Below are 23,350 nucleotides of genomic sequence, written 5' to 3'. Positions count from 1 at the left end.
CCTTCCTTCCTTTCTTTCTTTCTTTCTTTTTGTCATTCAAGGAAGGGTTTCACTGTATATCCTTGGATGGCCTCAAACTCACAGAGATCTCCCTGCTTCTGCCTATTGAATACTGGAATTAAAGGCATGTACCACTACTACCAAGCATGAATTCATATTCTTAGAAATAGGATATTTAGTCATTTTAATAAAAAAGCATAATGTAAAAATAAAGATGGGTTCAGTAATGAAATTGTGTATGACTGCAGAGTATGAGAATTTGTTTATTGTTTGTCATACATATGTATCATTTTATAAAGGTACTATGGTAATAGGTAATATAAAAATAGAAAATCAATAAAAATAATTTTCTTTCCTTTCATGTATATCATTTACTCAACTAATGATGAAGTTGTGAGCACCTAGATACATATTAAATTTTTTTGATCTACTCAAAAATTTGGGATGTCTGTTGCTTCTTTTGGGCTAAAAACTTACTAAACATTTTATTTAAGATGTTGTAAACAAGGGATGTTTAGGAAACTCTCTTATCCTAATTCCCAAATAAAAAAAATAAAGATACAAGAACACAGGGTATTTTCTCAAGACCAGAGATGGATGTGGAATTTTGTGTTCTGATTTTATTATAGCAGATTAGTTTCTATCCTTCAATGACTGTTTTGTGTCTGTCTATCATAAAGGAGTTTTTATGCTGTCCATAATTCAGTAATATGTCATGTTTGTTTTCACACTTTCCATTACTGTTTCCAAAGACTAATCAATACATTCTGTAAATGATGTCTAGATTAAAAGAAGTGTTCTATATGGACATTTATACTTTTTTGTTTAGATCTTAAAAAATATATAGAGTAAGAAATAGAATATCTGCAATGGGTCAATATTATGACAGTACTAAAAAGGCTGGTTTAGGAGTGGTCCTAAAAAATACAAATGGTATTTGAAGACATTATGTGTAAGCTTTAAGAATTTTATGATACAGTTCCATCAGGATTTTAAAAACAGGTAATTAAACTAAATAATGTGGCAAGAGCTAAGATATGGCAGTTGATATGCTTCACTTCCTTCCTGTAATATCTTTGTCTCACTTAAATGCTAGGGTAGTTACTTCCAGCATGGCACAGCTTACAGAATCCAAAGAAAATATACAGAATATAGCTCATTTCAAATGTTTTATAAAATCAGTTTTAATGAAATAATAAATGATATGAACTCTATATAATTTAGGTAAAATTAATAAACTTTTCTAACTGCAATGATTTTTGGTACTTGTATGAACCAGGTCATTAAATGAAGTTTCACAAGTCATTGTTAAATCAATGTTTAGAGCTAGAGAAAATTTACAAAGAGATAAATATCAGTCTAGCATATTTTGACACTGTGATTTTAAATATGAGATATGAATTTGAATATGATGATGTAAACTGTTGTTCATGATTTACACTTTCAGTTGAGTGGGAGATTTTAAACACATAGTGCCTTGTATGGAGGCAACATACACAAATAAAAATTAGAATTTATCATTGCGTTTTTTATATTTAAGTTTTCTTCCTTGTATAGCAACAGATCTTTAAAAAATTAGAAGCAAAGCATGATTTAACAATTACAAACCTTTCTAAGACTGATAGGAGGATAAGTTGAGACCTACTATATTGACTTTTGTCAGCTTTTGTCAGCTATAATGCTAATAAAACTATGAAGAAGATTCTATGGTGTATAAATATAGTTAAATAATAAATGAATTTGCATAATGCTAAAATAATTGGATGAATTTTTATAGGTATAAAGAGACTTTGCAAAGATGAGTGTTGTTTTAATGATTACTTTTAAAGGCAATTTACCAAAATTTGTTTAGATCTAAAACAGATAACAGTCACAACAATCTTTTAAATTGTGTAGATATAGTCACGAAAATATTTTTCTTTCTAAAACATACAATTTACTGAACACTAATATTTATAAATAAAATAAATATTGATAATATTAGTTAAAGATATTTGCAGTAACATTAAAATACATAGCTAGAAAAGTACATTTAAAACATCTGTTTATTTTGGCATAAAGAGTTTAATATATAGAAATAGTTTTATCTAAAATTTAAGATTTAGAGAGTTGTTTATTTTTCTAACAAACAATTGACATTGACTTTTATACAAATAAAAATAAATTACACAATTTTTATCCACATCAATTAAATGATCTTAAGTTTGAGAAATAAATATTGGGAGAACTTAAGTCTGTTCATGGTGTTTTATTACATTGACTTTTTTGTCTATATTTTCTCTGGGTAACCAGAAATCTTCTTTATTACAAATAAACTCATAAATCTTTTGTGATGAAGCTGTATTTCAAAATTAAGGATGTTATCCAAACAACCATGAATTTTCAGAAAATTCTTTACAATGAATCTATTAATTTATCTAAGCTCTTCTTGAAACATTGTATACTTGCTGTTGATTTAGTAGAATCTCTGTATTAAGAAGGACTTTAGATTGTTTTCAGTATTGATTTTTCATTGATCAGAAAAGACCTTAAGCTATGAAACAAGAAATGGTTTGCTCTGTAGAACACAACAAACCAATGAAAATGTAAAATGTTGGAAGTAGATTTTCTGATATACAACCCATAGCTTTGGATTTTTAATACCATATGCCTTATATTTTCTCCTTATATCGATGCTTAATTTTAATAAGTCCCACCTGAGTTAGGAGTTTTAAAATTCCTTGCTTTTGTAGCTATTTCCCCCCAGATGTATATTTATCAATACCATTATTGTTATTAAAATATGTAGATTCATATATTTATACAATTATATGAATTTGTTGTAAGCTTTAATTTTGTTATGAAGTTTTACTTGTTTCTGTTTTATTCATTATGATTTTTTAATTTTCTGAAATTTTATATAAAGTGCAATAAAATGAATCTCCATTTTTTTGAAATTTCAACTTACTTTTAAATGGATCACTTTATTGTATGTGCATACATACTTGTCTTTTCATAAATGCATGTGTACACTTGTCTTTGTATATGAGTGTGTACAAGTATCCTCAGAGGTATGAATAAGGTATCAGATTTGTTGCAGATGAAGTTACAAGAGGTTATTGTCTGCTCAATGTGGGGGGAGCTGGAAACAAAAATCTAATCCTTTGCAAGAGGGATGATGACTCTTATTCCCTAAGCCATCACTTCAACCTCTTACAAATATTGTTTGTTGGTGTTCAGTAGAAGAACTACCTCTACACATAGAAATGTATGACTGAAATATTTCAAACAAAAAGCATGTCTTATTCCAGGGGAGAAAATATTGGAAATATCTTCCTGTAGAATTGGGATTCATATACTTCCCTTCATAGATGTATTTATGAAATTATGAAAGATCAAAGATTGTATTTTTATATATTTTAATCACCCAACTTTCCCCAGATTATTACAAATGAGAAATAATAAAAGGTGAATAATTAATAATTTTGAAATTTTTGACACTTCCCAGTACTATAGATTTTAGGAAAGGGTAACAACATACTGGCTGCGGTAGGACCTTCCACTTCTTCAGCCAATAGCGGCTGAAGTACGAGCCCATTGTGCTCCTGGAGTGCCTTCTGTTCCTTCAGCCAATAGCTGCTAAAATACCAGCCCACTAGGGCGTTGTCTATTTATCTTTAAAAAAGAGCAGCAAGATATTCATGAGTATGGCAATAGGATCTGGACATTTCTGGCACCCTCTCCTCAGCTGCCCAAGGACCTAGCTGGGGGCGTCTTCCTGGACACCTGGGAACCCCTCTAGAGTCAAGTCTCTGCCAACCCTAGAATGGCTCCCTAACTAAGATATATAATTCCTTGTTCCCATATCCACCCTTCCTATATCCCAACCATCCTATTCCCCCAAGCTCTTCCCATCCTCCACTTCACACTTTTCTCTCCCCAATCCCCCCCTCCCCCCATCCCACCCCACCCTCATGTTCCCATTTTTTGTCCGGCAATCTTGTCTACTTCCAGTATCCAGGAGGATAACTATATGTTTTTCTTTGGGTTCACCTTCTTATATAGCTTCTCTAGGATTTTTTACGGATTATAGGCTTGATGTCCTTTATTTATGGCTAGAAACCAATTATGAGTGAGTACATCCCATGTTCATCTTTTTGGGCCTGGGTTACCTCACTCAGGATGGTGTTTTCTATTTCCATCCATTTGCATGCAAAATTCAAGATGTCATTGTTTTTTATCGCCGAGTAGTACTCTAATATGTATATATTCCACACTTTCTTCATCCATTCTTCCACTGAAGGGCATCTAGGTTGTTTCCAGGTTCTGGCTATTACAAATAATGCTGCTATAAACATAGTTGAACAAATGCTTTTGTAATATGATTGGGCATTGGATGGAGAAAATGACAGAGCCCCACATAGGAGCACCGGACTGACCTCCCAAGGTCCTGATGAGGAGCAAAAGGAGGGAGATCATGAGCAAGGAAGTCAGGACCGTGAGGAGTGCGTTTACCCATTGAGACGGTGGGACAGATCTAAAGGGAGACCACCAAGTCCAGTTGGAATGGGACTGATGGAACAGGGGACCAAACCGGACTCTCTGAATGTGGCTGACGGTGGAGGAGGACTGAGAAACCAAGGACAACGCAATGAACATGAACTCTACAGCATGGACGGGCTCACTGTGAGCCATGTCAGTTTGGTTGCTCACCTTCCTGGACTTAGGGGGAGCTGGGAGGACCTTGGACTTAACATAGTGAAGGGAACCCTGATGGCTCTTTGTCTTGGAGAGGGGTGGAGTGGGGGGTATGGGGGGAAAGGAGGGGAGGGAAGGGGGAGGCTGCGGGGAGGAGATGGAAATCTTTAATAAAAAAATTGAGAAAAAAAAAGAGAAAAAAAAAAAAGAGCAGCAAGCCCGCTCTCTTGGTCCCGGCGCTTGGTTCCGGCTCCTGCTCCTTCCTGACGGTTGGTGTTTCGTGAGTTTTGCCCCCCAAAATAAATACCTTTTAAATACTAACTGGTGTGGGATTGTTTTCGCGCATTACATACCAGTGTCATTTAGTTCAACCTGTGAGCTAAGTTCCAGTTCTAGAATTTAACTCCAAATTTAGTATTAAATCCATAAAAGACCTAACAAAATTTGACTGTCATTTCCTTTCACAGTTTACTAGGTAAAAATAAATGTAAATATCTCTAAGAACATTAAAGATATTAAGTTGTTTGATATGAGAAAACGATGAGGAAATAGTCTTTAGTTTACATTTGTCTTATAGTATATGAATTTGCAATGACAAACATTCTATATGACCCACATAAAATGGAAGAGGCTCTTTAGGAAATTTTGATAGGTGGCCCTTCTAGAGTTCCCAGGCATTAGAAAATTTCACCTTATCATTCCTTTCTATGATGTCATATGTAGCCTCAGAATCTATTTACATATGATTTTTAGTCAAATTATCAATCTTATGATCTAGAAAAAAATAGGATGTGAAGAAATTTAAGGCTAAACTTTAAGTGATAGGATTAGTTAAAATTTATGTATTTATAAATATAGTTACAGGGAAACCTTTTGTGACAAAAATTAGTACTTACTTTTAGATATTTCATTACTAGTACTCTAGATTGAAAGGTTAAAAACAAACAAAAATGCTGGAATATTTGTTTTTTTTTAGATTTTACATATAGTTTAGCATTTTCATGGTTTCTTAGTTCTTGAACAATTTTCTTAAGTGTAGTGATTTAAAGTGTCTTTTTTGAAAAGAGATGCAAATATTAGAAGTGAAAAGCATTACCATACCATAATGCAATGCAATTGTGATTTTCAATTTTTTGTTTTTTTCTACTTTAAATTTCAGTGATTGGTTTGTTGGATTTATTTTTTGCATTTATTTACTCTACCCTGTCCATCCATAATTCCTCCCATTTTGGTTACTAAGAAACACCTATCAGATTCCTTTCTAGAAAGGAATGTTTTATTAAGTATCTCCAAATGAGTTCATTTTGAGGCCACTGGTAGTGAGGAGCTTCGGGCCACGTTCCTGCCACCCAGCTCCCGGCCACCGGCTAGCTTGTGCCCCCCCCAATAATGACACACAAATAGTATTCTTTTAAATACTGCTTGGCCCATTATTTTCAGCCTCTTACTCACATCTTGACTAACCCATATCTAATAATCTTTGTAACCACCACTAAGGTGTCTTACCAGGAAAGATTCAGCATGTCTGACCTGGTGGGTGGCTTCATGGCATCTCTCTCTCTCAGGAGAGGCATGGCAGACTGCCTAACTTAGGAGAGGCGTGGCATCTGACTGAGCCATCTACCTCACATCCTTTTTCCTGTTCTGTCTACTCCACCTAGCTATTTTCTAACCTATTAGGCCAAGCAGTTTTCTTATTAATTAACCAATGAATCAACAGATTGATAGAAGACCCACCTACATCAGCCACTTTAATATAAGGGGATTAGAACTCTTGTCCTCAAATGAGTGAGAATTTTGAAAACTTGCTGAACTAGCACAGACATGATTATATTCACTGGATACATATTGAATATATAAAAGTTACAGTATTGTATTTTCTAGAAATACAAAGTCCTAATACATAGTTCTTGGCCTCAAACACCTTTACAGAACTGACAAACAAATACTTTTATATCACATTTAAAAAGATGCCCTTATGTATACTTATTTCTAAATAGAAGTTCAAAAGTTGTTACTTAAAATATTTTACGTGCAATAAAACTTATATGAAATAGTAGTCCACTCCTCGACAGAATATCTATAAGTAAACAGAAATAAAACAGTATTTTTGTTTCATATGAATGTTTTAATTTTTTCATATACTTGTTGCTGAGGCAGCTTTACTTTAAAAGAGTAAGAAAGTGTCCGCCACGTCCAAAGAGTCCGTTTGATTCCCATGCTTTTTCAGTCCCAGTTGCGTGGCCTTGGTGAGATCCCATAGATCAGCCCCAACCATCTCAGTGGTAGGCACACCCCTCCCAGTCCTGATCTTCCTTTGCTCATGTTCTCCCTCCTTCAGCTCCTCATTTGGGCCTTGGGAGCTTAGTCCCAGCGCTCTAAGTTGGGTCCTCTGTCCCTCTATCTCCATCCATTGCCCAGATGAAGGTTTATGGTGATATGCAGGATATTCATCAGAATGGCTATAGGAAAGGGCCATTTCAGGCTCCCTCTCCTCAGCTGCCCAAGGAACTAGCTGGGGACATCTCCATGCATACCTGGGAACCCCTCTAGAGTGAAGTCTCTTGCTAACCCTAAAATGGCTCCCTTAATTAAGATATCTTCTTCCCTGCACACCCTATCCACCCTTCTCCATCCCAACCATCTCATTCCCCCAGATAAATGAGAGACCTCCTTGTCAATTGTTTTGAAAAACATGATTCCTGAGACTGTGAGTTTTCTCCAAATTGTGGAACCTGTGTTCTTCTTCAGTTCATGATGGTATCAGACTCACTGTCCATCAACATATTTCAGTTTCCCCTAAACTTTCATTTGTATCATGTTAACATAAAAAATTGCAATTTTCTATTTTTCATATTTATATTTTGCTATTTTTTGTCGTGTCATACTTTTTCATGATGGTTAAAATAATATTTCATTTATTTATTGACCAAACCATAGATTTAAATAAAACTCTACCCCTTACTTCTAATATGAAACCGTAAATGCTATAATAATTTCTCAATGTAATTTTCTTATGTTTCATTTTGGTTATTTATTCATATATTTTAACAAGACAAAAACTGTCACTTTTAAATTCAATTTAGGTATAATCTGAAATCTCTAATATACTAGGCATTGCAGAAGGATTACAGATAAAATGAACAAAAGTTCCCTCAAGTAGAGATAACAAAGTACACATAAAATAAAAACATTCACAAAATATGTAAATAAATAATAAACATTATACTAATGCACTGATTTTAAAACACTTTTTTTGTTTTTTTTGTTGTTGTTTTGAGGTGTTGCAGGCTTTCCCCTGTCCATGATAACTTGCCTATGTTATCTTTTGTTCAGCTTATATTTAGACAATTATGTTGCTGAGACTTGATGGAAGTAAGTAGTTTCTAATATCCCTAAGAGATGTACTCTAACAGCAATTTCTTAATCTTCTGGTTCTAATGATCTTTCCATCCCCTTGGCTGCAATGATATGAACATCCTAGGTATGGGAGTTATATTGTAGATGTATCAGTTGGGACTGTGTTTCTAGAGCTCTGCATTTTGATCTGTTAGGGTGTTTTGTAATTTAATGTAATTTATATTGTGGTTTTGATCTGTAATGGTCTCTATTGCAGAGAACCATTTTCTTGAAGCATGAGAAACACGTTTATCTGTGGGTATAAAAACAAATGTTTACAGTGTATTTATGGATTATGCTGCCTTGATAAAATGGTGGTTGTTGGTTCTCTTCTGAGTCATGACTTCACTTTCTCTAAGAAATTGACAAGATTTCTAGTATCAGGCATGGTGCTCCTCTTCCCCAGGGAAGAAAACACCAATTGACCATTCAGCAACAATGGTCAATCCTGAAAACATATGCAAACAAGTAACATTATATAGGCTGAGGTGGTTGCATCTGTGTATTTAGTAATATATTATATTTGAGGCCATGAATCTGAAAGAGAACAAGGAAGGGTATTTATGGGTAGGTTTAGAGGGAGAAAATTGAAGGGAGAAGTGATATAATTATAATATAATTTCAAAAAATGAAAGAAATAATTAAAGTTCTTTGGGTGCCAATTTGAAAATTAAATACAAAAGAATAAATGAGGTTTCAGAAACTTTAAAAACAATAAATATTTCAACAAAAAGGAAACCATGAATAATGTAAAACCAATACTTAGATAGATGTCACAATTTGGCAAAGAATTTTATTTTACCACACTGAAAGTGGAAATGTCATGTACAATAAATAATAGTGATAATTTAATATGTTGAGTTCTAATCACAGGGTACCTTGAAATTTTTTTGTGTGTGCAAGTTTGGATTTGGATATGTGGATTATAGAAGAGATATTGTTTGGTTTTAAATAAGTTTTTTATTGGATTAAGAAAACTGTTTAAAAAGATTCCATTGTAGATAACAAATGGGTTACATAAAATCATAGCCTGTTGGGAAACTTTTAATACATCCATCGAGAAGACAGGATTTAATAGAGAGCACTATGAGGCAGAAGGGATGGAGACAATGTATTATCTTAAAAACTGACTCTGAAAGTAAAAATATGTTATATTGTGTGTTTCTGTCAATTAACAACAGAAAACTGAAGAGTACTGAAGTTCTTGACTAGCATAGCTGAAGAAAAGGAATCAAAACGATTCATCAAGCAGGAACATCCAGACAAAGACTATTATATAAAAAAGAGGTATTTTGCTATATACAGAAAAACAGAAATCTTAATTCATATTCCTGAGTAAAAAGAGACAATCTTAAGGTGTTATGAATTGTACATATGTTTCAAAGTATATGACATTCTCAAAAGGGCAAATTGATGAAGATAGCATAAAAAAATCAGTGGTTGCCAGGAAAAAGATGAGTGTGAGAATAGAGGATATTGGGAAATGGAAATCTAAGGATGCATAATGTTGAAATAGAAAATACATTTTATTGTGTAATTGCCCCAAATCATAGATTTTCTAAAGCTGAGACATAGTATGTAATTTAGGTTAAAATAATATGTAAATACTAGTTTACTAATTGTAAGTAACAATTAAAATTAGCATTTCTGATAATTTAGTTAACATTTCTTGAGACTTGTCCACAATGTTGGAGGATTTGCATACATGGAAATAGGAAACAATATCTGAACTTTCTCCTCATTTTGTCTGTGGACAGTTGATCAAAATGGTCTATTTTAAATAATGGATGTTTTGAAATGCACTCAAAAGATTTTCACCAACCTCACTTCTGACAGGAAGCTGATCTCCAAAATATATAAAGAACTGAAGAAAATAGATATCAAAACACCAAATAATGCAAACAAAATTGGCATACAGATCTAAACAGATAATTCTCAACAGAAGAATCTCAAATGACTGAAATACCCTTAAAGAATTGCTCAACATCCTTAATCATTAGGGAAATGCAAATCAATACAGCTCCAGAATACAATCTTACACTTCTCATAATGGTTAAGGTCAAAAACACTGATGACAGCATATGCGCATAGTTTGTAGAATAAAGGGGACACTCCTCCATTGCTGGAGGGAGTGCAAACTTTTACAGCCACTTTAGAAATTAGTATAGTGGTTTCTCAGAAGATTGGGACTCAGTCTACCTCAAGACTCTACAATACTACTCTTGGGCATATAATCAAGGGATGCACATTCATATCACACAGATATTTTCTCAACTATATTCATAGCAGCTTTACTTGTAATATCCAGAACTTGGCAACAACCTGGTACACAGAAAAAACTGTCTCTCGGTTTTTGCATAGCTATGAAAGTGTAAAGTATAAGTCACAATTAAAACACCTTTTCACGTCAGTCATCTTTCTACTGTTTACTGAGATACTTTAGAAAACCAGTTTAAATTCGGAAAATTTTCTTTTCCTTACTAATACAGAGATCTCATCTCATGTCTACTTAGATTTTTTTGATTCTAGGCCTATAGTAAAATACATATTGTAGACAGGAACATGTGGCAAAGGAATATTTAATTTATTTAAATATTTAATTTAAAGTGCCAGGAAACAAAGTACCCCAGCTACAATTCAGATACTATTTGAAATGTATAGATTACAGAATTAATTTTCTTGCCATAATATTAGTAGCTAGGATCACTGAGAAATCTTATTAGAATGGTATTTTTCATTATATTTTAGAATTTAATAAATACTTACTTAAATTATTAACAAACTTCCCACCAACCTTTAAAGCTTTCCATTTTCCAGTTATATTTTACTGAATTAGCAATGAAAAGAAATCAGAGTTAATTTACTTACATTTCTGTTGAGTTATAAAAGGACTGCCTGTTGAAAATATTTTAAAAGGTAAACAATCCAATAACTGTACTAGGAGAGAAACAGATAGCAAAACCAATATTCAGCTGAACCAACTTCAAGAATGGTATGGCAGTTTTATTCCCATAGAATTTGATTGATTCCTTCTGAAGCACAGATATGCTCCTTTAAGTCACTGATTTTATGCAGCCAATCAGTACTTTATCACTTACCTTTTGTGTCTTCACTAGCTGGTTCTTCATTTGTCAAAATAGTTGTCATTAAGAATATGGAAACCTACTATGGTAGAAGCTTCTTAAAATATATGCATATATGAAGCCAGGCAGTGGTAGCACATGCCTTTAATACCAGCGCTCAGAAGCCACAGACAGCCAGATCTCTCTGTGATTTTGAGGCCAGCTGGTATACAAGAGCTAGTTCCAGGATAAGCACCAAAGCTACACCAAGAAACCCTATCTCAAAAGAACCCCCAAAATATATACATATATGAAAACATATAAATAGAGGCACCAAATAACAGGAGAAAATGCTCCCAACTATATATGCCTTGCCACTAAGTGAAACCTCCAGTACCAGGAATGGGTCACATAAACCTGAGTTATTACCCAAAGGGGTCCCATGGTTACCTCCATAGAACACAGGATGTTGTCAAGGCTATTGCTTGCTATTCACAAACTGATGGGAAGTCTCTATTTCTAAAGACAACAGTTTAGTAACTCATTGAACATGAAGTTAAGCTGCTGCATACCAAGAGCTTTCACACCTACTGACTATTTTTCATGGTACTGGAAGGTAGTCTGTATGCTACCAGAGGAAAAAGGAAAACAACCCATCTACAAACCTTCTGATTTACAATAATGACCTGCCTGCATGATTTATTGGTGCTATAATGACACAAACATGTGGGAATTACCAACCACCATCTGTTTGTATTTAAGATCTACTCCATGAGATAGAACCATGCCTGATACTTTTCAGGTGGCCAAGAACCTGACACTAAATAGGCCTCAGGTTTTCTATGTGAAAACCAAATACTATTGTTCTACTGAAGGACATAGCAATAAATAAGCTCTTAATGACATCCTGCTATACTCATAGATCAATATCTCACTCAAACGTCATAAGGGAAGCTTCTTTCTGGAGGAGACAGGAACTAATATGGAGACCCACACCTGGATAATGAATAGAGAGTGAGAAACCATTGAACACTCAGTCTTAAATGGGATGTCTTCATCATATCCCTCCCCTCAGGGTTCAGGGAACTATGAGGAAGAGAAAGTACAAATATTTGTAGTCACCAGGGGCAGATGATAACAAGGAAACAGTATCTTCCATATACAATAGCAATGACTCACATATGTAGTCACAGAGACTTTGCATAGTGTCTGCACAGGTCCAAACAAGAAGTGATCCTAATGCTGAGATGGGTAAATATAGACATGAGTCCTCTTCCAGAACCAAGAAACTATCTCCAATTAACAACCATTTTCAAAGGAAAATTGGTTTCTGCAAAGCAGTCTCACTGGCTGTACAAACCACACTTAAGGGCAGTCTCTATTTCTAGCAGTAGATAGCCAACAAAAAAATGAACTAAACGGTATTTGTAGCCTTTTTTCATATTGCTTTGCTATGACATCTTTTTTCTTTGTCTTGGGTCAGGTTTCTATTGATGCAATAGAACACCATGATCAAAGAACAAGTTGGGGAGGAAAGGGTTTATTTGACATGTACTTCCATATTGTTCTTCATCATTGAAGAAATTCAGGACAGGAACTCAGGGCAGCACTGTTGCAAGGTTCTTGGTAAACAAACTCATAAACTTGATTCCTAGCAACTTTTTGTATTTGGTGATCAGTTGGTCACATTATATAGAAAGCTAAAACATAGAACTTGATATATTACATCTTGTGCAAAATGGTATGCCAAGGAACAGTTTGTTTTTTCTCCAAAGGTTTTGGTTGGAAAACCATGGGTTCAGATTTCAGAATTATCAGATTTATTCTGACACAAGCTATGGGATAAGAAACACAGGTAATGACATGTTTTGTACTTTACATTTATTTTAATTAATTATTTCTCAATTTTAAAAAATGTGTTTAATCATATTCGACCCAATTTTCCCCTGATTTACACCCTTTTTCCTACCTACACCAATTTTGTATCCTTCTTTTCTTAATGTATAAAGACCAATTTGTACTCTTCAAATAGTATAGTGTATGTGGTCATCAACTAGAGTTGTGATTGACTTGCGAGGAATTACATGTTAAAGAAAAACTGTTTTCTTTACCCTCAGCATTTACCAATTTCCAAAATAGCTCACTGCTTGGGATAGGATCTTGTGGCCAACTCCAATCTCCATGTAATATTTGGTGTGACTGACCTTGCATAAGTTTTGTGCATGATGCCATAAACACTGTGAGTTCTTTATGTGTAGCTGTTCCATTGTGTCTAGAAGACATGACTTCCTTAACATTACCCACAACTAGTGGCTCTTATACTCTTTCTGTTCTCTGTTCCATAATACCCCCTGAGAAGAAGAAGTATGGCATATATGTTCTATTTAGGGCTGAGCATTCCATAGTCTTTCATTCTCTTTACCTTGACCAGTTTGGGATCTCTATGATATTTACTACCTACTGTAAATAGAAACTTCTCAGATGATGGTTGTAAGATACATTGGTCTAAGTATAATGGTAACTCATTAAGAGTTAGTTTAATTCTATGTTATTTTAGCAGGGTTATAGTAGCACATTCTCCTCTGGAAGCCATGATATATCTAGCCACACATCTTTGACCTGACTATGGAGCCATGTATAAATTTCATCTTGTGGATCAAGACTTATTACCAGTAAGAAAGTGTTTGATTTTTGGAATACAGTTTTGAGTATTCTTATGCAGTTAAAAACTAATCATAGTCCAACTTTTACTAGTAGGAATTTCAAGAAAGTCTGTATGAATGGCAAGTTCAACACATTAATAGAATCCCTTATAATACAAAAAGTCAAACATTTATAAAATGAACACATCCCATTCTTTTTTTACTGTTTTTAAAAAAGAAAACAATCTTTTTTTTCATTTTACATACCAGTTTCAGTTTCCAGTACCTCCTGCCTTCCCATTCCCTCCACCTAAGCTCCCTACACCACCATCAACCACTCCTCAGAGAGGATAAGTCACATTGTTTTGGGGAAGGTCCAAGACCCTCCCTATTATATCCAGGCAGAGCAAGGTATCAATCCAAAGAGAATAGGTTCCAAAAATCAATACTAGCAGTAACAATAAATCCTGGTGTCATTGCCAGTGGCCTAGCAGTCTCCTCAGCCATACAACTACTTTCATCCAGCAACTGACGGAAACAGAGGCAGAGACCTGCATCAGAGCACTGAACTGAGCTCCAAGAGCCCAGCTGAGGAGTGGGAGGAGTGAGAATATGTGCAAAGAGGTAAAGACCATGATGGGAATGCCCACTGAAACAATTTGCCTGAGCTAATACCAACTACAGCCAGACAAGGATGGAAACAGCATAGGTTCAAACTAGTCCCTCTGAGTGTGGGTGTCACATCCAATTCTTAAAAAACAACTCTTAAAAATATAAGGAGGAACTACTCCCCAAGATACGCTCACTATTACTTTATTTATAAGAAATAGAAATTTTCTAAGCAGTTCTTAGGACAAAGAATAACATAAGTGATTGCTGATACCTTAGAACACATGGATCCTTGTTCCAGATGACAAAACATCATGCATAATGCTCTTTCACCTAGTATTGCACTTATATGTCTTTTTATACTTCTCTTAGGATTTCAATGGCTCCCAATAGGAACAAAAACCCCTAAAATTTAAAAAAACAAGAAGGTATAATAAATTGGAATGTGGTCAAAATAATGATGTATGGTGAAGAATGACAGGGAACTGTGAGAAAGACTCTAGGAAGAAAGGCAGATGGCCTTTTACCTCAGGTGTATTTTGTTCCCTGGATTAATCTTGGATGTGCCTACTGTGTTAAACTTTTACATTCAGTTTACAAGATAAGTTTATATTATTGGTGAAAGTCAGAACATAATTATAGAACCAAATCTGATCAGTGTGCCCCTAATCTGGATATTGCCTTCTGTCTTGCTTTCCCAGACATAATTTACATGCAGGTTAATTGTATTAAAATTGGCTTGCCTTAAGAAAGTTTTGGGAAAAGGCTACTCTGTTAATATTTAGTATGTGCTATTGGCATTTATTTACATATTTTTCTGAACTCAAGCAACTTTCCTTGAATCACTGCTTTCTTTGTTACATTCATATAAATAAGTACACTGAAACTGAAGTAAGGTTGTCTGCAACATTAGACTGTAGTCTACCCTATTCTTTTGGGACCTCAGATCCCATGTCCAGAGGACAAGGTTTGCACAGGTAGTCTGAAAAGCTGACAAATTGGTTACTTACATGATATTCTTGTCACTATTATACCAGCAAACCTATCTTTTCACACCAGTCATTATTGTATCTTGCAGGGTTCACAGCTGAGTATGACTTATGATTATTTTCTCCTCCGATAGTATACATAACACATTTTAAGAATATACTAGGCAGTAGGAATGAAACTTTCATGGCGAGTAGAAACTAGATTTCTTCATGTTCTACATTGAAGGTTTTAATGTAATTATAGTCATGGTTAAAAGAATCTTAAAGTTCCTAGCAATGAAATTTTAAAATACATATGCTAGATTGTAGATGGAGACTGCTTGTTTGTTCTTGGATTGCCAGACCTGAAATAATCACACAGAAACTGTATTATTACAACACTGCTTGGCCTATTATCTCACACCTCATTTTGGCTAGTTTTTATATCTTAAAATGACCCATTTTTATTAATCTGTGTATCGCCCTGTGGTTGTGGCCTACTGATAAGGTTCTGTCCAGCTTCCAGTATCTGTCTACTGCAGCAGGTACATGGCTTCTCCCAGACTCTGCCTACTCTCTCGCTATATCTCTTCCAGTCTGACTATATTCTGCTCTATCCTAGGCCCAAGTAGCTTCTTTATTCACCAATGGTAATAAAAAATATTCACAGTATCCAGAGTATATCCACATCACCTCTCCTTTTCTTTCTAAATAAAAAGGAAGGTTTTAAATTCACATAACAAATCAGTTATCAAACAAGAATTATAGTTACAATATTTATATCTACTTTATCTTTTATCATAACTAAGGAAAACTACAACTATCTATTCTTTTCTATCAATGACTACAGAAGGATATAATATTACCTAAGTAAACAAGAAGTTCATTGTAAGTAACTTTCAAAACTCTAGAATTGACAGAGACTTTTTTTTGTATGTGAATTGCAATTTATTAATATAAAAAATATTGCTTGGTTTACATTCCTGGCACAGATTTTTTTTATAATATTCTATTTACTTTTTCTTTTTTTTCCCTCCCCTCCCTCCACCCATACCCGCCCTCCCTCCCTCTCCAGGCCAAGTAGCCATCAGGGTTCCCTACTCTATGTTAAGACCAAGGTCCTTCCAACTCCCCCCAGGTCCAGGAAGGTGATCGACCAAGCTGAGAAGGCTCCTACAGAGCACGTCCATGCAGAAGAATCAGAGCCCAGCGCCATTGTCCTTTGCTTCTCAGTCAGCCCCCACTGTTGGCCACATTCAGAGAGTCTGGTTTGGTCGCATGTTCCATCAGTCCCATTCCAACTGGAGTTGGTGATCTCCCATTAGTTCTGTCCCACCGTCTCCATGGGTGAACGCACCCCTCACGGTCCTGACTTTCTTTCTCATGTTCTCTCTCCTTCTGCTCCTCATCAGGACCTTGGGAGCTCAGTTCAGTGCTCCAATGTGGGGCTCAATCATTTTCTTCATCTATCGCCAGGTGGAGGTTCCCTCACGGTCTTGACTTTCTTTCTCATGTTCTCTCTCTTTTTCTGCTCCTCATCAGGACCTTGGGAGCTCAGTCTGGTGCTCCAATGTGGGGCTCAGTCATTTTCTTCATATCTCGCCAGGTGGAGGTTCTATGGTGATATGCAAGAAATTCATCAGTATGGCTATAGGAACTGGCCTTTTCAGGCTCCCTCTCCTCAGTTGCCCAAGGAACTAAGTGGGGGCGTCTCCCTAGAAACCCGGGAACCCCTATAGCGTCAAGTCTCTTGACAACCCTCAGATGGCTTTGATGCCTGGACAGTCACCCAGAGTTCGTCTGTATCATTGGAGCATCCATATCCATCCCACAGGCCCATAGTATCTGGCAGCCTTTCCCATGAAGCAGAAAATTTCAAAGACAGTTCTGCCTATATTAGTAATTTGTCAGTCACTTTCTTCTGTGTCCTGCAGAATGCCTATCAGACTCTTTCATGAAACAGGAACTCTGAAAGACTGTCTCATTTTAGGCAAGTTCAGCAGTCATCTCTCCATGTGTCTTGCATGCATGTCCAGTTCATACAACATTACATCAAGATGTCCAGGCAAGAACAGTTTCTTGCCCAAATGACTATCAAACTCCATAAGGAGCCTCTTCAATGCTCATAATCCTCTTGAAGTAGATTGGTGCTGCCAGGAACAGATGGGTCTCATTGTCAAGAAAAATTCTAAGTTCTTAAGACACTTTAAATACCATATTCTGTAAGTCTTTAGAGGATTTGAAAAATACCTATCCATCTGAAATATATCTCTGTACATCTAGAAAAGCTAATTAACATGACTACAAGCTTGACTATTACATATGACTATCTATTAACTTGTATTTCTTAATTATATATTACATTTTTGAATGAGCTGCGTAAACACAATCAAGAGCAGAAATATACATATAACAAAATTGACCTTAAATTTGTATCAATAAACCAAGATCTATACCAATGCAAAGCATTCATCTTTATATCATTTCCCACTTTAAATGAAAACAAACATTTATAAATAATAATTTAGGGAATTTGGGCATAGTTCTCTCCAAACTGCTTCCTGCTGTTTGTTGGGTAAAATATTTTTTGGGGGATGGGGCCTTAACGAATACCTCTTGGAGGGTCTTGATCCATCAAACCACATTTAGTCTGGAAAGAATCCACAGGTTCTCATCCTCTGTGGAAACAAAAGCAGAACATTTTTTACAAAGCAACATATCCTTAGACCCATATTTTGAATTCAAGATACCTTGAAAATATATATGTTGGCTATGCTTAGCAGCCTCCAGAATCAAATATCTCTCAAAAAATTCAAAGAAACCACAGTAATACACATAATCTAGGTTCTTTGTGTATTTTCCATCTTTACATGACTTATTTTTCTTTACTTCTTTAATCTATTACTGTCTGTACTCTTTCTCCTTAAAGACTTCATTTGTTTTTAAACCATTTACTTCTTTTTATAACTATTTCTTCTCTCTCCCAAGCCTACATACATTTATCCAATACCGTGACCCATTTAGTGGTCTTTTCCATCTGTATTTGTCTTATTGCATGTGTATCTGTAATTATTTTTTTGACCAGGAACACTTTTTTAAAAAGCTAAGTGGACATGGTTAGGACCAAATCTGTGGCACTACTTGTTGGCTTCCCCCAGTCCAACATGGTGGAGGCATGTTCACTGCCTTGGAGAGCTCATGCACATTGCCCCAATTCCAAGGTCACAGTGGATCTATGTCACCTTTAAGCAATTTGTAACATGCTGCTCATAAACCCCACCTAATTGCTTGGCCTCCTGAAAGAGCCAGAATTTTTACTGCAACTAGCATGAACCAGGAAGCTGCCATTTAGAAACCAAATGAATTTTTTTTCTGCTACCACTGAATTAGGAAGACCTCTCTTAAAGGAGCCACGGAGCTCCTGCTTGACGCCAACAAACAGAGCCATCCAAAAAAAAAATGCAGCTAAACTTTGTTTTTGTGTGTGTGCCTAGAATTCCATACTAAACTCTCCCAGGTTTTACGTGGATTTATCTGGCACATGTTGGCAAACCAATTTGTAGGCCATGGCTGCTTGTTCATTCCTGGCCACTGAGACCCAAAATAATCACACAGAAACTATTACTATATCACTGCTTGGCTTATTAGCTCACAATTCTTATTGACTAGCTCTTATATCTTTAATTAACCTATTTCTATTAATCTGTGAATTGCCACATGGATCTGGCCTATGGGTACATCCATCTTCACTAGATTTATGCTAAAATGTTTCACTTCTCAGTTTGGACACATTTGAAAATATTTTTGTTTAATTTTATAGGATAAATATGGAGTTATAATATATTAGCATAACCAAGCTGATTTATAAAGCTTAATTATATTTTATTTTATGAAGTTTTCTGTAGTAATTTATTTTAAATGATTTAAAATTATTATAGTGTAGTCAGGAAAACTATAATTATATCTAATTAATGAAATTTAAGAAAATAAAAATGTTACTTTGTTACCTAAGTGATGGGTATTAAGACAATTAATTTGATAAATTTAAGCACTCAGAAAAAACCTAGTCAAAGCTTCTGGCTATTTTGTTTTCAGAGATGTGGAAATAAAGTAGTTAAAGACAAAGGATGAGGCCATAATATTCACATGTAACACTGGGTTATACAACAGAAAAATAAAACAGGCTTCTGTTTAAACAAAAATGATATGGAAATTTACCAGGTTCTTATTCTAATCACCAATATAACAACTCTTTTATTAGCTTCTTATTATATTAATCACTTTGCAAGTTTCAGAAATTCATGTGTCACTTTCTCTTACATCTAGAGGCTTATAGTTTAGTGGGAGGAGGCAAGTTTTATATATATAAATAATGTAAGCCAAACAAGAATAAATGTTAAAAAATGGTTTTAAAAGTCTTTTGAATTTTAGAAAATAAATATACAAGTGACTAGAAAAAAATCTTTTAGGATGCAATAGAGAATGTGAAGGTCGAAATGAGTGGGAATGGATTGATTTAGAACTAGGATCAGCCAGTGAGGAGTGAGCTGAAGACAAAAGAAATAGAATAAACAGACAACAGAAAATGATGAGAACAATTAGATGCCAAAGATTTTACAGTTTCTGAAGAAACAGTTTTAAAAATTAAACTTTAAAATGAAAAGCAAAAGGAAAATAATAAGGAGAAATTTCCTAGTATGTCAGTTTAGAAGAGGTTTTTCAGCAACTACCTAACGTAAGCAAATGTGATCCTTCTCTGGAGACTGCAGGGGGCAGTCTGACACTTTCTACTGTTCTACTTAGGACCAGAAACTAAAAATGTATTTATTCTCTCTCTCTCTCTCTCTCTCTCTCTCTCTCTCTCTCTCTCTCTCTCTCTCTCTCTCTCACACACACACACACACACACACATACACACACATGGTGTTTATACACAGATTACCAGTGAGGTGATTGATTTTGTCAGACAATCAAAAAAACCTGTTTTACTGGCGACATTTTGACAAAAATTCTAGTTAACTGGCTTAAAGTTTTACTTTTCAGATTGATTCCTCAGTCACACACGATCTACTGCAAAGTGTTGTTTTACAGTACGTAAGATGCTAAATACTAATCTTATTGTTTGGGTGAGGAAATAGATGGACAGTGAGTAAGTGGGAAAATGACAATTATACATTGAGACAAAGACAGGATACAAAAAACAACTGATTTTACTGAAACCTGTCATTTGATTTCAAAGGCAGAAATGACATTTGCTCCATTTCATTTGGCTTTGCCACAGCATTTGAACACAAACTGTATTTCAATGAAAGTTTATCCAATTTTTCTTCTGTGAATAATAATTATTTGCATACACTTAAATGCTTTAAGATTTAATCCTTATAGAAAATAAATATGACAGATAATACATGTCAGTATTAGCATTTTACAGATTGGTAGACTGAAATTCAGCTAGAATGAGTTTCTTACCCAAAGTTTTAAAGGTGGTGTTTTAAACCTTAGACTAAATTAGAAGCTAGAATTAATACTGTTTAGTTTCTTATCTACAGTATTATGCTCACCAATTCCTTTGTTTATTAAAATGTAGCACTTTCTATCACTTTGGAAACCTCCTAAAATAGTTTAATTATTTTATTTAACTATTTGCACCCTCAGAGATAAAGATAACCAGTACTATCTGACAGAAAATAAAATCAACAATTTTGTTTTATATCTTTAGTCAAATTATTTGAATATTTTCTGAAACCTGAGAAATTTGCACAAATAAAAAATCTAGGAGGTATTTTTGTTCTTATTAATAAAACCAAAGGAATAGATAAAGGTAGAATTTCAGTTACATATTCAGATTCTTTTGTTCTCTATTTATAACATAGAACGCTGCATATTTACCCAAGCATTTTTGGAGCAAAGTAGGATAATAGGAAGTACTGTTTGTTTAAAAAGAAAGGGTTGAATATTTATTAGTGAAAGTTACGATGCTTGCTTTAGTAATTCAGCTTCAGTACTGCAAATATTGTCGTTGCCAGCATTTAAAAAAATATTGATGATAGGAAATGCCAGCTCAGGATGGGGAGGATATAGTTCTATTTAAATTGTTTCTCCTCCAACAATTCTCTTCATTCTGGGAAAGAGTCCAATTCTAACACTCTCCTGTGTTCTGGGGTGTAGAATCCTTCATTTGAGGAGCATCAAAAGCAATCCTAAGGGGCTCTTTAAAAAAGGACAGGAGCCTGGGAGGGAGACTTCAAACTGTTGGCAAGGAGACAAATAAAATACACTTCACTTTTAAATGAATGCAAAATATTGTGAAACTGTGTCTTAGAGATTATTCCCAACGTGCATTTTCAAAAACATTGGTCTGTGTTCACAAAGAAGGGGGCATACTTAGTTCTAACCTCTGAATAATAAGTATTTAAAATGGCCTTTTCATGAGGATTCTCATTCATAAGTTTAGGCTTGTCATTTTTATTAGCCAAACAATTTGAATGTCTTGGGAAAAGAGAAAAACAAAACTTTTTTTTTCTGTTCCATTCTATTTTAAGTGAAATAATTGAAATGATTATCTTTCATTCATAATTCAAAAAGTCTCTTGGAGAGTTTGACATTGGATAAAGTTTTGAATTCACTTTTTAAAACATCTCATTGAAACATGAATGTGTGCCTGGTTAGTGAGAGTTGTTTTTCACCTCAAAGTGAAAGTAAAGGGAAACTTGTTTCTGCTCCTCTCAATGTTTTTCATTGATTTTATTTATTTAGTTGCATATCCATGTGATTTCCCCAACTACTTAGGAAAATATATTCATGAAAATTTTCTCTAGTTCACCAGTGATAATGTATCATAAGAAAAGAACATAATAAGCAAAAAATACCATATAACTCCTACAGTTTACTTGGTTACAGCTTTTTACCCTTAAGGTTCAAGTACTGCATTTAGAAATGTTAACTTTAGCAATATTTTCATGATATCATAAAATTATGTGTTTCTGACAGTTTCTCGGGACACAACCTAATCTTAATTTTTTTAAAAAACTAGATTTATTTTTGTTTGTGTATGGGGGTGTATACTATTTCTTCCTTCTACCATGTGGATCCCTGAGATCAAATTCAGGACAGCAGATCTGACATGTGCCCTTACTCACTCAATCATTTAACTGGACCATGACTTCATCTTTTAAAGTAAACTTTTAGAAGAAAGGAAAACATTCTTTATTTTTCTTAAAGTCTTAAAAATGAAACCTCTTACCTGCCTTTAAATCTGCCACCCTGATTCAACCCTTCTTGTTCCATTACCCTTTTTAAAAATTTTATACCCCTGCTTTCTATCTCTTATCTCTTGAAAGTCACATTCTTAGCCCCTTACTAATTTCTTGACCTCTATGGGGTATTCCAAATGAAGCATATCTAAAAATTTAAAGCTAGCAACCACAAAGAAGAGAAAGTCTGCAACTGTTTGATCTCTCTGTGTCTCGGTTACCTATGAATTCCTAGCTACATCCATTTGTCTGAGAATGTCATAGTTTCACTTTTCTTAATAGCTGAATAATATTTTACTGTGCAGATAAACCCCATCTTGATTATATGTTCATCACTTGATGAAACTATAATGAACTTGAACTAGACTATTTGCATTCCTTGGCTGCTGTGAATTAATCAACTCTGAACCTGGATGAGCATGTTGTCTACAATAGGGTATCAAGTCTCTTTCATAAATGCTTGTGTTAGTTTGAATGAGAAATATCCCCCATAATCACATTTATTTCAACCCCTGGTCTCCAGTTGGTAGTATGGTTTAGGAGAAGTTTAGGAGATGTGTTCATGTTGGAGGAAGTATGTCACTGGAGGTGGGCTTGGGGAATTTAAAAACTCATGCTGTTTCCAGCTTGTTCTCTCTTCTGTATGCTGTGGTTCAAGGTGTGAGCTCTTACCTTTTTGCTACAGTTTGCTTGTTGCCATGCCTCCCAACATGATTTACTCTTCCTTTTGAAACTGTAAA

General features: G+C 34.7%; 1 protein-coding gene across 1 annotated transcript in view; it reads right to left on the bottom strand.

Moving 5' to 3' along the window:
- The window catches only part of Cylc1 (cylicin 1), a 78,821-nt gene extending 56,177 nt beyond the window's left edge, over positions 1-22,644 (bottom strand). Inside the window, exon 1 of the mRNA XM_042054335.1 lies at positions 22,601-22,644. Coding sequence (XP_041910269.1) covers positions 22,601-22,644 — 44 coding nt within the window. The remainder of the gene's footprint in view (positions 1-22,600) is intronic.
- Between the last annotated feature and the right edge of the window lie 706 nt (positions 22,645-23,350).

This window comes from Arvicola amphibius, chromosome X (assembly GCF_903992535.2).
Source record: "Arvicola amphibius chromosome X, mArvAmp1.2, whole genome shotgun sequence".
Lineage (NCBI taxonomy): Eukaryota > Metazoa > Chordata > Mammalia > Rodentia > Cricetidae > Arvicola > Arvicola amphibius.
This window is presented reverse-complemented; position numbering and strand designations above follow the sequence as displayed.